Genomic DNA, 16,267 nt, shown 5'->3' with positions numbered 1-16,267 from the left:
ATGAATCCCCTTTGGCCAGCTACATTAAATTGCAAACAGCTAAAAAACTATGGATTGGTTGAGCCCGTAGAACATGGTTTATTTTCTGTTGCTGTAACAATTTAACCGAGGATTAGAACCAAATAACCCATTTTGTAGACTTACGTTTGCGTCTGAGCTGGTCTTCTCGTCACATTGCACACTCTGTATTTACGGCGCATATTACCGCAGTGAGTAATCTCAATCTTGAGACCTGGATTAAAATGACAAAGACCTACAATTATGAAGAGTTAGCATTGCATATTTTATGTTCTAGTTTATGGTTTTCCTTATATACATTTACCAAGTATAATAAAGGTAAAATGATTAAAGTCATGCTGCAGCAATGCTCACATGCTCAATCTCATTTTTCATGGCGTTTGGACCAGACCCTTTTTTGGGGAGGGGGAGGTTCCCCACTCCTCCCGTACAACAAGTCTGCTTCACCTTCCAATTTTTACGCCTAGGTGGAGAGAGACAAGACAGGTTAAGAGCATTGTCTAAGGGCACGACAAGATAGCATCACCGCCGGGGGTTCGAACCTGCAACTTTCCGATTATGAGTATAATAACTTTTTAATTCATGTCCTTAGTGCATAATTATTCAAGTTCTTGTTCACAGTGAGTTAAATTTACAACTAGTCCCAAACAAAAATGTTTGGTAGACTCATAACCGGTGCGATCTTACCTTCCGATGTTGATTAAGATACTTCTTGCATCGATCCCGAGATGCGGAAAAACCAATAGTCATTTTGTCCCACATAAATGAATAAATAACAAAACCCCGATCCCCGAAAGTGGACTCACCCATTCGGTGACGTCACACACGATAATCATCCCTTATCCGACTTGGGCAGCCCCTACTCGGCCAAACTTGTAGGGGGCGGCCGGGGTCCGGGATAATCAACATCGGAAAGGTAAGATCGCACCGGTTATGAGTCTACCAAACATTTTTGTTTGGGACTAGACTCAGTACATCGGTCGATCTTACCGTTCGATGTTGATTAAGATACTTCTTGCATCAACATCTGAAAGATCGATCTAGCAAGTAACCGACGGATGGAGGTACAAGATTGGCCAGCATCTGATAAGGATCGGGAGAGTGGGTAGCATGGTAATCGCGAGGTCAAACTATTTCCCCCCCTCACGGCCGGGAAACAGAAAGACTACGTGAACCGACAAAAACCCCTGAACTGAAGTTCAGTGGTTAAGAATAGAAACACTGGTTCTTACCATGTTGGAATTCTGATTGTCCATAAAACACCTGATACCCAACCACCATATTATCTCCGCAGAATAGCCCTGGAGAACTTATCGCCTGGTCGTTGGTTTACGTTTTTGTAGTAAACCGTGGAAAAGGACGACGGGTTCTTCCAAGACACAGCCTGACAAATCTCTTCTATGGGGACCCCCTATGGTAGGCCCACGAAGATGAGATAGATCTGGTTGAGTGGGCCTTGGGGCGGCGTCTTTTGCCGCCCCGAGTCCACTAACACCTGGACCAGCCACCGTGCCAGAGTCTGTTTAGCGGCTGGACCGTGCGGTTCTGCGTGAGTGATAAATAAGCGGTCATGAGCCCCTCTTAAGGTTTGTGTTCGGCCAAGGTAGTGCTGTAGCGCCCTCACCGGGCACCACAACCTGTCTTCGGCTATTGACGAACCCTGCCCAATACTGGGGAGGAAGAGGGGCGAGTGTCGGAATGTACTTCGCTCATTTTTTGCAAGAAAATCCGGGCGAAGAAACAGCGTCGCTCCGTTGTTAGTAAATCACGGAGGCTGACTTGAGACTGCGTGCAACTCTGAGCAGCGCCGTCCCAAGCCAACGCCAGAAGAAAGGCCGCCTTAAGAGTGGCGTATTTAAGGGTCGCTTTTGACAGGGGCTCAAAAGGGGACCCTTAATATACTCCAAGACTGTGTTGAGGTCCCATGGAGGACCACCTTCCTTTCGGCGGCTTCGTTGAACATACCGTCGAGAAGAAGACTTAGGGACCCATCTGAATTGATAGTCGACCCGTCTTCAAATCCCGATGAATCGAGAGAATGGCTGACTTATAGTTGGCTATCGTTGCCTGCTGAAGTCCTGACCTGAACTTTTCTGTCAGAAAATCTGCCACTAGAGGCACAGGGGCTCTAGTGGAGATGTATTCTCTCATCGCACCACGCGTAGTAGGGAGCCAAACGCTGACTATACGCACGGAGGGTAGACTCGCGTCTACCCCGGCGATGAGAGAAGCAGCTTCTGATGAAAAGCCTCCCTCCGCCAAGAGACGTTCCCTGATAAGGGCCATGCAGCTAACTGCAGGTGCTCTAGTGGTAGACTTGGTACCTCTCCTCCGGGCATCCGGAGTAGATTTGGTAACTCGGGAGTACTCGCGGCTGAGCCGCTAGTAGATCCACCATCGGTCGAAACCACAGGTGTTTCGCCAGAACGGTGCTATCAGAATGACGTTGCAATCCTCCTCCCGATCTTGGTCACCACCCTTGCGAGCAGTGAGATCGGGGAAAGCGTAAGCAGTCATTCCTCCCAGTCTACGGACAGAGCGCCCACGGCGAATGCCTGTGGGTCTGCGACCCTTGAGCAATACACCGGCAGCTGATGATTTCGATGAGATGCGAACAAATCTATCGAGGGGTGGTACATCACCTCGAAGATCGTCTGGGCGACCTGCGGAGCAAGGGACCATTCTGTAGGTCCCGACACCTTTCCTCGTGACAGATCGTCCGCGAGGATGTTGGTGACTCCGCTATGTGCATCGCTCTCAACGTAATCTGCCTGGCCTTGCACCACCCTATCAGGCGTGGTGCGTGCAGGCATAACCGTGGTGACCTGGTGCCCCCTCGTCTGTTGGGTAGGCCACCACGGTTGTGTTGTCTGTTTGGACAACGATATGAGATCCACGATCACCTTCTCGAAATGCTGGAGAGTTCTCTCCACTGCCCAAAGTTCGAGAAGGTTGATATGGAACTCCGTCTCCGTGGCCGACCATAGGCCCGAGACTGAGTCCCGTGGATGTGGCCCCCCAGCCCAGCTTTTTGACGCGTGGCCGGTCGTCACTACGTGGCGCACCGCTGGTGCAGGAAACCTGACACCTTGAGTCAAATTGGGCTGATGGGTCCACCACCAGAGTTCCTCTCGCGCGATCTCCGACATCGGAACCGCGAGGGATATTGGGTGACGACTGGGCCTGTAAAAGGCTAGAAGGTGTGGTTGTATAGGCCTCATGTGAAAGCGGCAGTGCGGCACGAGGTCTACCATACTGGCCATAAGGCCCAAAACCTTCATCCATGCCACAGCGGGTGCCCCTCTGACTCGGCCAAGAGTCGGGAACACCTCGCCATGTTCGTCACCCTCTCGGTGAGGGCACCGCGATCCCTCCTTGAGGTTGATCTGGGCCCCTAAGAATAGTGGTGTCTCTCGCGTCGGGACCAGGTTGGATTTCTTGACGTTGATCAGAAATCCCAGGTCCCGCACCGTCCGGACTACTAACTCCACGAGACACTGTGTCTCCAGCGGGTGCGTCCGTAAATGAACCAATCGTCCAGGTAGCAACACATGTTGACTCCCCTGCGCTTCAGGTACGCTGCCACCGCCCTGACCAGGAGTGTAAACACTCTGGGGAGGTGGACAAGCGAATGGCAGGCATCGAAACTGGTAAGTTTGACCCTGTACCTTGAAGCGTAGAAATCCTCTGATCTTGAGGTGCGATCGGGACATGCAGATATGCGTCCGAGAGATCTAGCGATGCCGCCCACATACCCTTGATGGGGCAGGCTAGCACCAAGCGAGTCTCCATTCTGAACCTCTTGGGCCTGCTGAACTCGTTCAACGGCTTGAGGTTCAGAATGGGCCTCAGTCGCCGGTCTTCTTTGGAGCCAGAAAAAGCGTGCTCCAAAACCCCTTGGTGAAAGGGGGTAGACCGGGACAATCGCTTGCTTCGTGAGAAGCTGAGTGACCTCTGACAGTAGTGCCCGACGCTGGGGCCGTCTGGCGGCACTACCGTGGACCTCTGAATCGTGCAGGCGCACGAGGGGTGGCTGGTAAATTCCAGCCTGTAACCCCCACTGACCACTGACAATACCCAGGCGCCCGGTGAGATGGCATGCCATCTCTGGGCGTAATGTCACAGCTGGCCGCCCACAGGGGAATCCCTGTGGAAGTCCAAGGCCTGCCGGCATGGACTGTCGACCGCCGTGCCCTCAGGACCGATCTGGTTTGCCACCCTTAGAAGAACGGCTCTTCTTAGGGGGCTTGCCATCTGGTCCAGCACTACTCTTGCGCTTCCCAGTTTTCTTGGGAGGTGCTGGAGTAGCCTCGGCTCGGGTGTAGTCTGTGTGTGCTGGCGTCCTGCTGAAGCCGGAGCTGGCGCTGAAGAAGCGCTTAGAAGACTTTTTCTTCTTGTGCTTCTTCTTCGCCTTACTGCCCTTCCCCTTGGTCAGGGCAGCCTCCGACTTCTTCAGAGTGCTCTCATTGGTGGCCTTCTTTGCACGGTCCTCTACCGTAGCGCACAAGGCCTGTCCAAAGAGTAGCCCCTGTCCCACCGAGTCTGACTTCTTCATTGCATCAGCAAAGTCGGAGCCGTAAGTTGACTGGAGGGACAGACAGGCATTCTCCGGCGGCGAGATGACATCCTCCGGGCTAGGCCCATAGAACTCTCGTTGCGGTTAGCTGTTCGCACCGCTAACAGATTAACCTCGCGGAAGAGTTCCGGCGTTGCCCGTGGTGGTTCGCTACCTTCCTACCGAGGTGCTCGGCAAGCGTGGTAGCGACGCTAGAGACTCTGATAAGCGGCGTGCTCGCTTATCGATGAGCTTTAGCTCCTCCTCCCACTGGGGGAGAACGACCCGGCGCCTTGGCCGCCAGCGGCAGGCGCTTGGCAACGTCTGGATCCATGTCAGGGACCCTGAGGTAGGTTTCAGAGTCCTCCTGCGAAAACACGCAGTGGAAGCGTGCAAGCACGCAGGCGTCGAAGCTCCAGCGAGCCTGACAGCCCTACGAAACCTACCCTTGAGGTCCGCCGGGAATGCAAGTGCGGGCGACCCTTGTGTGGACGCGCTAGCTGGGCATCCTACTGAAAAGATGCCCTGGTCCTCCTGAACGGACTCCTCCTGAGAGAAAGCCAGGCCCAAACCTTGGGCCACACGGCTCATCACCTCAGCGGTGTCCGCAGGCAGACCATTGCTAGCGAGTTCCTCACGGGAAGCGGGGAAGGATACCTGAAGCTAGCTGCACAGTCTCATCAGACTGTGAGTCGCTACTGGTTTCATCTTCCGACTCCTTTCCCTCGCCTTCAGACTCTGACTCACTCTCTGATGAGGAAGAGATCTGACGACGGGCATCTGAAGGTGGACAGGGAGGTGTCGCCACCGTGTGGCTAGCCAACTGAACACCAGCAGAAGAGGGAGTACCCCGCTAGACCCCGAGATGCTAGCTATAGCACCCGGGATCCATGACGCTCTCGCTGCTGTCGCCCTAGCCATAGCAGTGTGCGGCCTACCCTGAGCTGTATCAGGGTTAGCCACTCGCCGCCGGGTTGGGTAACAACTGGTGGTACTGCTTGCCCAACGGTAGGCGGCGCTTGCCACGGTGGTAGACCGTGGAAGAAACCACCCTGCGGCGGATACCACGGGCATACCCTGTTGGTAGCTGACCCTGAAAGGATCCGCCACCAGGGAAACCCCATGGAACGGCAGTACCAGTACCGCCTCCCCCTGTTGCCACAGAGACTGTGGTAACCAGGACGAGTACTGCGGTACCTGCGTGGTTGTAGCGTGAGGTGCCCGGTAGGGCTCCCGGCTGCGTACCACTGTACCCATGCCTCAGAGCGTTCCCCGCTAGAGGATCAAGCCGTGTGTATGGGTACCCCGCTATACTGGCTGTCCCTTGGCTAAAAGGAGCTTGCCTAGTATCACGGGTAGCTGAGCGTGTATACCCTCGATCAGTCACCTCGCTACCTGAATAGGCAGTATCAATCAATGGAGCCATGCTCCGCTGAATAGATAGTGATCGATCATAAGAGGGTAATTGACCCATTGACTGTAATGGATCACCCACGCTCTGCTGGCTCTCGAGGACATAAGTGGGTTGTTGATCAGCCAGGCTGTTCAAACTACCTACCCTAACCTCTTGAGCCTCGCCCAAGGTCGCTGTGTGTGGCGGACCACTCACGGCAGCTATGGGGGCGTGCATAGTGGCTACCACTGAAGTCAAGCCGTAGCTCGTCTCGGTAGCTGCCACTGTTTGCACTTGGGTCGCTGTCCCGTGAGAGACTGCGAGCCCAACCCCGGTATAGCCGCTAGCCAGTCCCGGAGGACAGCGGCAGCCATTCCAAGGCCCAGGGAATCACTCGGCGGTCCCACCATGGAACGCTGCCGTGTGACAACCCCAGTTGGTTCTGCTAAGACTACACCTGAAGCGCTAGCCCCGGTATCGTCTCTGCTAAACCCATGCACGTTTTCATTCGACCCTTGCGGGGAACGAAAGGCGTGCTGCGTGTCGTGGATCAACCCAGGCAAGCCCGGGTTCCACTGGCACGCTGCGTGCTACAGACCGGCCGAGGCAAGTCCGCTGCACGCTGTATGCTAGGATTCAACCCAGGCAAGCCCGGGTACCTTGGCATACTGTCCGCCGCCGGCTACTTCGCGGGTGCTAGACCCGCTCGTTTCGCCAGCAATAGACGGGTGTCCACCTGCAAGAAGCTCGCTAGAGATCTCACTGGTAGACTGGTACTCGCCTGTTAGGGCAAGTACCGCCCTGCTGCCTGCTACTAGCTTAGACGTTAAGTCAGTGCTTTCGCTGGCTGCTAGGCCTTCGGGCTCGCTAGCAGTCCCCGGAGGGTCCGCCTGCTTGCCCGGGACCGGAGCCCCAGAGGTTACCTTAGCGTGGCCCTTGCCGGCGGCGCTAGTACCTACCATATCAATCTTACCTGTAGGCTTCTGTTTCTTAGTCTTCGTCTTCTGTCTGTGTCGAAGACCTAAACGAGCGCTACTTTCTAAATCCCCGAAGTGGATGTCCGATAAGCCTATGCAAAAGGAAGCACACTTATTTGATTTAGAGCAATCCCTGTGGGAGTAGCAGAGTGGATGCGGGTCCCACTCTGGCACAAGGAAGGGCATGATTGACAAGGCCTAGACATTGTAGTAATCGGGAGCGTACAGCACTACCCCCGAACACAAGCTCAAGCCCAATAAACAGACCCACACGCACAGTGGCTGACGCTGATGTAGTGGTATGATATAAATATATATATACAAAGGGATGAAAAACTGAAAACCTTTTGGGGAAGATTTGTCAGGCTGGTCCCTTCGGAAACCCACCGAACTCTTAGCAGTAACTCGTCATCAGACGCGTACTGAAAGATATAACGATAGAGCACACCATAAACATAGCGATAATCACTCACCATACATGTATACACAGTACTGTACAAACATCTATTGTAACTTACTAGTCTGCTATAGTTGTTTTACGTGAGAACAAAAATAAAATGGCGCCCTAAGGGCGGCTATTTGAAAACGTGTGTCCCGTATATGAACGGAGCCACACATACAAGCTAAGTTTTTGGATCGTTTTGTCACTTTTCTAGCGAAAAAATGTCGTCAAAACTATCTCCCTAGCGACTATACTGGTTGGTTTTTACCTCAGTGTAACAAACAAACTGTATATCTAGATCCTTTGGTTCGTAATGATACTTAGCGTTGGTAAAGAAAAATCCACACGCCTATCTCATCTAGAAACCAAGGAGGATAAGGATGATTATCGTGTGTGACGTCACCGAATGGGTGAGTCCACTCGGGGATCGGGGGTTTTGTTATTTATTCATTTATGTGGGACAAAATGACTATTGGTTTTTTCCGCATCTCGGGATCGATGCAAGAAGTATCTTAATCAACATCGGAAACGGTAAGATCGACCGGTGTACTGAGTCTTGGCACTTGGGCAAGGCACAACTTTATTACAACTTGCCTGATACATAATTATTATTATTAGTTTGGCAGACAGACTAATATCGATTTGTCTCTTTGTTAAATTACTGTTACGCATGAATTCTCTTGAATTAAGAAACAGGGCATTGACTGTGCGTCACTACACTACTAACTAATCCTGTAATGCCGCCCTCTTTCGCTCACTTATCACGCTGGGCACAGTTAAATAATTGCTATGCTGAACTATGGGTCTAAAGCCACATGTAACATGAATTTCACAAAGACACAAATTAATATTCGGCAGTCTGTCAAACTCGACGATATATTAAAGACCCTTGATGACCTCGAAATGACCGTGCGCCATTTGCGGCCCACATAATGCTGGTCATTTCCCACCAAGATACAAAAAATAACTATGCCAACCTTTGATCTCTTTGGTGAATTTGACCCTCTGGGAGTCGGTAAGCGGTCGCCGCTGTTCGTTGATGTTTTGGATCTCCAGCACCTCGCACAGAAAGTCTATGACAGGTTGGGCTTTGTAGAAGGCAGTTGCAGACACTAAAAGAAAAAAACATTATGATCCAGATTAGTCACTACAATACACTTGCTGGCAGAAAAGAATAACTTATAATTAAAGCCATGTTGCAACATTTCCATACAAAATAGATTAGTATTTCTTTTCCATAAAACATTAACTTTTACTGTCTTGCTCTGTCTGTCGTGCTACGGCACGATCCCTTGATGTGTGTATGACTGTCCTGCACGGCTAGTGCACGCCATGTACATACTGTGTCATGAACATCATGTACATGTTCGACTAATATTTCCATCGTAATAATTAAACGACGGTTCCTGCAATTTATTCAAAATCTCAGATTTTGACAAAACTACAGCACCTAAAGTCTTGATTTTTACAGGCTATGTAAGGTTAATAAAGTACATTATAATCGCGTAAAATACAGAATTTTCAAAAAATACTGAGGGCATCCTCCTCAGCAAATGTTACAATATTGCTTATTTGCTTTAACACATACGTGGGTTCTGATTAGCTAATTCAATTGCCTGACAATCACAACAACAGACAGGTAATCTGATTGGTCGATTACATATCAAAGTCATAGAAGCGATCGGTGCAGAGCGGGGCTCATCAAAGCCCGGCATATGTTTCTCATTAACAGGGTAAGTGCGTCAATCAGACCAAGAGAGTGCTGCACTTCTCTGGAAGCTAGTGTAGTCCTGAATTTTAGAGCATAATTTCCCATGGCGGAATATCAAGCTACACATATTTTGACAAACTATTTTTAAATTACATTTAATTTCTATCTTGTCTTTTTTTGAAGAATTATTAAAATTAATTTATATAGCTAACTTACCATCAATATTAAGCATCATCTTCCACATTGTGGGTCTGACGCTCTGGTGGAAACCAAACCACACTTCGCGTCCTCCACCCAGCGGGTGGAAATAATTTTCTGGAGCGGAAAAGAACGATCTCCCTACCGGTGTATACCTGAAAGAAAAGGAGATTCATCAATGATGTACATAAACTGGTATCTTCTGGTATCAATTCTTTCAATGGTTTGTTTGGTAACCTCATGCTAAGTTTGCTTCCTCCACCAAATGAAGAACAATCAAATTCAATTCATTTGAAGTTCTTTAGAACATTGTATGCATTTTGCTAAAATCATGTAAGCTTCTAGGGTTGGGATTTTCGGGTAATTTCGTGCCCCGGTACCCGTTTATTTTTCGGGCGGGTACCCGAGGTAACAGAAAATGAAAAAAAAAAGAGAAAAAATTGCATGATGTTTTGTGTTTTAATATGAAAATTGATAATTTGTATTCATGTCATACTCTATTAATGATATCAAAATGCATTCAAATTCAATGCATTTTGATATCATTAATAGAGTATGACATGAATACAAAATATCAATTTTCATATTAAAAACACAAAACATCATGCAATTTTTTTTTTTTTTTTCATGAATGAATGATCCTTTAGTTCTAGGTCTAGGGACACTACAAAGCCGAAAAAATAAATAACTTAAAAAAAAAAAAAAATTTTTTTTTTTGAATTTGGTATCCGGGCATGGATTTCCTGCCCGGGTACTAGGCTACCCGGGCGGGACTAGAATTTCCGGGACTCAGTCCCTACCTTACAAGCTGCTTAGGCCAAAATCACAATTGCACTAATTGTGTGTGACATTTGGATGCAAAAAAAGTCTGCAATTTCAAAGGTATTCATTTTCAGACACTTTGGAGGGAAAATATCCAAATGTAACAAATTAGGCTTACATCATTACCGAAGGTGTAAGGTTTCTAACATAAATGTACGAATGTCACTGGGCTAAGTCACAGCAGCTGAAGGGAGCATCCCATCATGCATCTGCTTGCTCCATAGCAAATACATGCAAAACATAAGTAAGAGCGGTTTAGATATTGAGAGCTATGATAGTTTCACAAAGCTTTGGAGATCATATTTTTTCAAACAAAAGTGTTAACTCCCCTGATATAAGCGAGTTATTGAAAGTTGAAGTGAGGGATTTTGTGTACACTTTCTATGGCATGTGCAGTTCTACTGTGGTACTGCAGAGCATGATGGGATACACCTATCTGCTGCTGTGGGGCTAAGTGTACAGAATTAATGATGTTCCTGTATTCCTTGATCACCAAACCTGCTATTTACTTTTCTAACAAAATTGCAGATATTATATTCCTATTACATGCACATCCTATAGATATTCATTCAATTCAACTGCTGAACAGGTTGAATCATGCGACAGAAAAAAATACATTGTATGTTTTTATTAATGCAAATTTAGCAAAGTTAGGTTCTCCAAAACAGAAGCTCCCATGAACAAAGTCGCTGTTACACACTTACGTCATTGATGGTAAATGCCTCATGACAACATCAAGTGCCTGAATGGAATCATATGGAATGAGGCTAAGCCGTCCTTCTAAGGCTTGGTCTAATGCTTTTAAGCTGACCCTTGCTACCCATTTGATAGATACTTTGAAAGTCCTCTCTTTGGCCTCCCCTGGCAATATTACCTCTATCTCCACCTGTAGCATAAATAGAAAAGCCATTACAAATAACTGAATATTCAGACGGGTTCAACTTCCAAGTAAACATACTCTAATGCACACGTTATACATGTACGATCCAATGAAGCCATAAAATTAGAATGATTTTGAAGTGTTACAAATTAAACTTCATGAAGAAAATAATAACAAATTAACGAAATAAAAATTTTAATAAAAAAAATTATAAAAATAATAATAATAATGCGAAGCATGTGATCCAATCAAAAGATATTGATTGCCTGATCGCACACTTATTGCGCGGTCATTAATAACTCACAATGACTCACACTGTCACACACACCCCACATGCAACACACACGCCCACACGTTGCTGTCGCGCTTCTGTCATTGGTAGGGTAGGTTATAACAATAATTAAAACTGTTTAACAGCGTTTTATAGCATGAAATAACATTAATGCCATTTTGATTTGTTCAAAATATCAGATATGGCGGTAATGAATGACAATAAGCGCACAGTGCAATTTTCCACAATGACCTCAAAATAGATAGTGCGCAGTTATTGTCTAATCAACAATTTAAGAAAATATTTAAAGAAAAATATAACTAAATAATGTTTTAACTTAATAAATTTTAACATAGAATTAGAAACAAATGTGATGCGATCAAGCAAAATGGGTCGGATGTCGGGAATATTGATTTTGAGATATATATCCTATAATAGTATTCAACTTCCTTTGTATTTTATTGTTCTGAGCAACACTAAAAATGGCCATATCTCTGGAACCGTATATCAAACTATATGGGGTTGCAGCAAAATAAACCTCTGATAATGGCGTATGTAATGAATTTTAAAACTGAATTTTGATTTTGATCGACATCAGACTCATTTTGCTTGATCGCATCACAAATACATCTTAACCAAAAAAACAACACATACATGTTAACAAAGAAACAATTACATGTTAACAAACAAACATACATCAAACAAACAAACAAATACTAGAAACCTTACCCTTTCTTTGCCAATGGGCAGCTGCTCTCTACTGTACAAGTTTTTCCTTCCATCAAACACAGGTAATTGATTTGTAAATATCTTTGGTGTCGAGTGTTTCACCAGTGTTTCTATAACCTCTCTGTTCACTCTACGTGGGCATTTGTCTGGCATAATATTCACATCATAATGATGAATGTCCTCTAAAGGCATAGCAATCCTGAAGTGATTGGCCCTGAGAGTGATGGGCCGTCCCTCTTTGCCTGTGCCAGGTCGTCTTGGCAAGATGGCCTGCTCCAGGTGAGGTTGTGGTGGGCCACTAGGGATCCCAGGTTGGGGCGGTGGTGGTTGGTGTTGAGGTGGCTGAATGGGTGGCTGGATGGGCGGCATCTGCGGCCGCTGCAGAGGCGGCTGCGGTGTAACAGGGAACCCTGCAATAATGAAAAGAGGAAAAATAGTTATAATCTGTAGATACTTGAATTTATAGACCAGAACTTTACATTCCACACTCATATTCCTCATTCACAATAACTTGCCTTTTTTTTAAAGTGAATTTTTTAAAATCATTTTTCCTAGATTTATTGTTACCAAAATCAAAAAGGGAAGCCAAATAATTTATGACCAGACCTTAATTTTGAATCAAAATAAATATAAATTTAGGAGGATAAAACACAAAATTCAACTTAGGCCAAATAAAAAAATTAATTCGTTTCGCGTCCACCTCCCTCCTCACTTTCTTGGATCAGTCCATATTTTTTTTATTTTTCAATTTTCATATTAAATTGTAAGTTTTAATACTTTAGTATAATGCTAATGCTGATAAACAAGTTTATTAGTAGGCATGATTCACTTGCAAGTGTTTTGTGGAACTCTAAGGGGTCTAACCCCTCATAATCTTAAAATAAAAAGGGCCTCATCGTTTCCCTGGCAGATGCTGAAAGCTGATAGCAATGTCAATTTTACGTGAAAACTGCTGTATTTTGTCAATTTAGGGGAAAAAAAAAAAAAAACCTCCCTCCTCCCTCCTCACTTTCCAAAAAGGTGTGGACGTGAAACGAATTTTTAATTTTATGTGGCCTTACATTGTAGGAGACAGTGGCAGTGCTTTGCCAACTAGAACACCCTAAACTTCATCAAAATTCAAATTGCTGCATTTTTCATTGGAGCAAGTGGATAAATTATATAGCAAACATGAAAGTACCGGTAATAAGCCGAATCGCCATTCTAACTTCCGGTTTTTGAGAGCAGTTTTGGGACACTTTGACCTCTGACATATCGGGAAAATTGACGTAATTATTATTAATTTTCTTATTATTGTCATAATTTTGATCATTAAAAATACCAAATAATTAATTTATAAAATACTAATTTTTTTTTTTAAATATTGTAAAACATTTTAGATTATATTTTGTTCGTACAAAAGCCCAATATTTCTGAATTTTTTGAAAGGTCAAAGGACAAAGTGTCCCAAAACTGCAAAAACTGTCCTACAATGCATTGCAAACTTCCAATGCCGATTGGGCTTATTGGATTACCGTTATAGTACCGGTGGCGATGTACTTCAATAACTTGAACAGAAAATCTTTGATATTCCCTGTAGCTGTATTAAATTTACAATGATTGCACCGACAAAAAAAATCAAAGAAAGACTCTCTCTCCACCCTAACCGGCTCTAACTTAAGTGATTCACTCGGTCGGACATCCGGGAACATTGTCCCCTTCGTCCCCTTTGCACAAGCGCACGTATAGCAACCAGCTCGAGAAAGGGGAACTGCACATGCGCTGCACATGCGCACACTGGTTTTACAAGGCTATTTCCCCTTTTTTGTGACGTCAGCCCGACCAAGAGAATCTAGTTTGTAAAAAAAATTATCAAAAACATGGCCATAAATTTTTGTACCTGGGTAAGGCCCTTCACAATTGATCCTTAGTTTCCGGTTTCATGGTTGAAAACAAGGGACGAGGCGACTTTTAATTATTAATTATTAATTATCTATTATTTTCTTTATTTTAAAACAAGATGTCGCAACCTACATCAACTCGTTTTGACAAGGAACATGCATTTAATTATTTTACAACTATGTTTGATTTTATACATAAGTAATGGTACAGTTATGTTCCTTGTTTATTCATCATTATAGTTGATATGAGCCAAGTCAGAAAGTAGCAAATGGAAGTCATTAAAAGTTATTTTAAAAGAGAAAATCCAAAATAAAAATAAAATAATTAAATATTTTGCAATTCTCTACTTTGGACGCGGGCGGGAAACAGGAAACTAAGAATTAATTGTAAAGGGCCTAAAAAAAATTCTAAAATGGCGGATGGTGTGCAACATTTGATTTATCATATTTTCTTTGCGGATAATTTATGCCAGCACAAGAAACAGAAATGATTGTTGCAAACCTAAAAATTCAATGCAATAAATAATTATTAAAAATAAACTTAAATTTGTTCTATATTTTAGATTATAAAAGTACACAGCATCCATATTCATCATTCAATCATCTAATCATCTCACTTTGATTGAAGCATGTCAGCATCATCAATCCAATTCCAATCCAACAGGATGACTAACCGCACACTCACCATTTTTCATCTCCTCTCTTGCAATGCATTGCATCTTCTTGATCTTGCTGATCAGCTTGCAGTATTTGGACTTAAATTACAATTTATATTACGGTACTAAATTAACTTATTTACCATGATCATGATATATGAGTTGTGATAAGAAGGAAATGCTATTTAGAAAAGCTTGTAATTCGCATTTATCGGGAATCGAAAGTGAAACACTGGTGCCAAATACGAGCCCACGGCACGGGCGTTCCCAGTCAAAAAAATATCGTACGATCGCACTCAGCGATTCCATTCTCTTCAAAACAACGTCTTTAATTTTAGACATTTTAAAACTACGTACAATTAGGTATGAGCTTCACCATTTAATAATAATACAAATAATTGGCAGATGTTCAACACAAACGTTAAAACAAAGGAATAAAATTTATCATTCCAATCGAAGGTCGCGTTTAGAACAAGGTGAAAAGCCGGCAGCCGGTTTGTTTTGACCCCAAACTCCATCTTTTTACCACAATTACAAAGAAGTACAGACTATTTTGTACATACCATATGGGAGATGTGGTGGTTGATACATCGTAGTATCCAGATTTTTCCCGTATATCGGTGGAAAAGGGTCAATTTCTGTGAAAATACATTCTATCGGTGGTATTTTCCCGTAAAGGAAAACAACGCAGTGAACTAAAATGGCTGTACTGTCGCAATGGCTTCTGGGTAATTGGTAGGTTAGACTTGACCAAGATTCTGAGTCCTTGTGTTATATTTTCAATTTTGTGTCTAAGAAAATTAAGATGGGTGGCTATCTTTATCTCGGTAAATTATATAATCGTTAAGCAAAATAAGAATCAAATCTTATTTTTGATATGCCATTTTTTCCTGTCAAATTAGGCGATCGTATGAACTTTTATTGTCGTTTCCTTTACCCGATAGTCCTGGACCAAGTCTTTTATATTTTACGTGATCTGCGTGAGGATCGAAGACAATGAGCCTTGACCATTGATTGGCACCTTTGTAGCTCTTTGATCAAATTGTCTGTATGGATCACAGAATTAATTCTGTGGTATTGATTTATACTTTATTGAACCGCTGACCTGATCAAAAGAATGATGAGCCTCATTTTCCCCCATTGTTATTTGTTCAGGAAAGTTAGAATTGGGAAGAACAAGTAAAGTAGGCTACTCCATGGCATGGCAGCAGCACTGCACTGCATGAGTTGCATGCACTGCAGCTGCATGGAGCAGGCTGTGAACTTCTCCAAAAGCTTCTGACTCCCCGGGCTGACTCCCCCATCCCCACGGGAGTGGGGGGGGGGGGGTTCTTTGTGGAAATGAAAGTAACGGGATATGGCCCTATTAGCTCCTATTGGCCCTAATCTCCTAATAGCTCTCATTAGACTCTCAATTTCATGAAAATATACTTTTTAATAAATAAGAATCGGAAAAGTTATGGCATTGTGTTTTAGCAAAATTTGCGGAAATTCAAATAGGCCTAGTACCGTAAAATCCGGGCGTAAAATGGGGTAACTTTGGGCACTTTTCAGAGTTTTTAAACCACTGCTTCCAAACAAAACCAATTATATTTCTAATTAACTCTTTTTTGTGACATTAGGGTTCCCTTCTACACAGGGGCTATTTTAACGTGCCTCACTGTCACGTTCGTGCAAAGTGTTGATGAAGTAGAGTGCGTTTCAAAAATTAAAAATTGACATTTTTACCTGAATG

The 16,267-nt window shown here is 44.6% G+C and overlaps 1 protein-coding gene across 1 annotated transcript in view; it reads right to left on the bottom strand.

The window, feature by feature from the left end:
* LOC140143368 (protein argonaute-2-like) overlaps positions 1 to 15,241 on the bottom strand; it is a 38,816-nt gene extending 23,575 nt beyond the window's left edge. The window contains 6 exon segments of the mRNA XM_072165223.1: positions 145 to 232; positions 8,363 to 8,497; positions 9,313 to 9,449; positions 10,821 to 11,002; positions 11,997 to 12,406; positions 15,096 to 15,241. Coding sequence (XP_072021324.1) covers positions 145 to 232; positions 8,363 to 8,497; positions 9,313 to 9,449; positions 10,821 to 11,002; positions 11,997 to 12,406; positions 15,096 to 15,123 — 980 coding nt within the window. The 5' untranslated portion in view covers positions 15,124 to 15,241.
* Between the last annotated feature and the right edge of the window lie 1,026 nt (positions 15,242 to 16,267).

Source organism: Amphiura filiformis, unplaced genomic scaffold (assembly GCF_039555335.1).
Source record: "Amphiura filiformis unplaced genomic scaffold, Afil_fr2py scaffold_21, whole genome shotgun sequence".
Taxonomy (NCBI): Eukaryota; Metazoa; Echinodermata; class Ophiuroidea; order Amphilepidida; family Amphiuridae; genus Amphiura; species Amphiura filiformis.
Note: the sequence above shows the minus strand (reverse complement) of the source record. Positions and strands in the feature narration are given on the sequence as shown.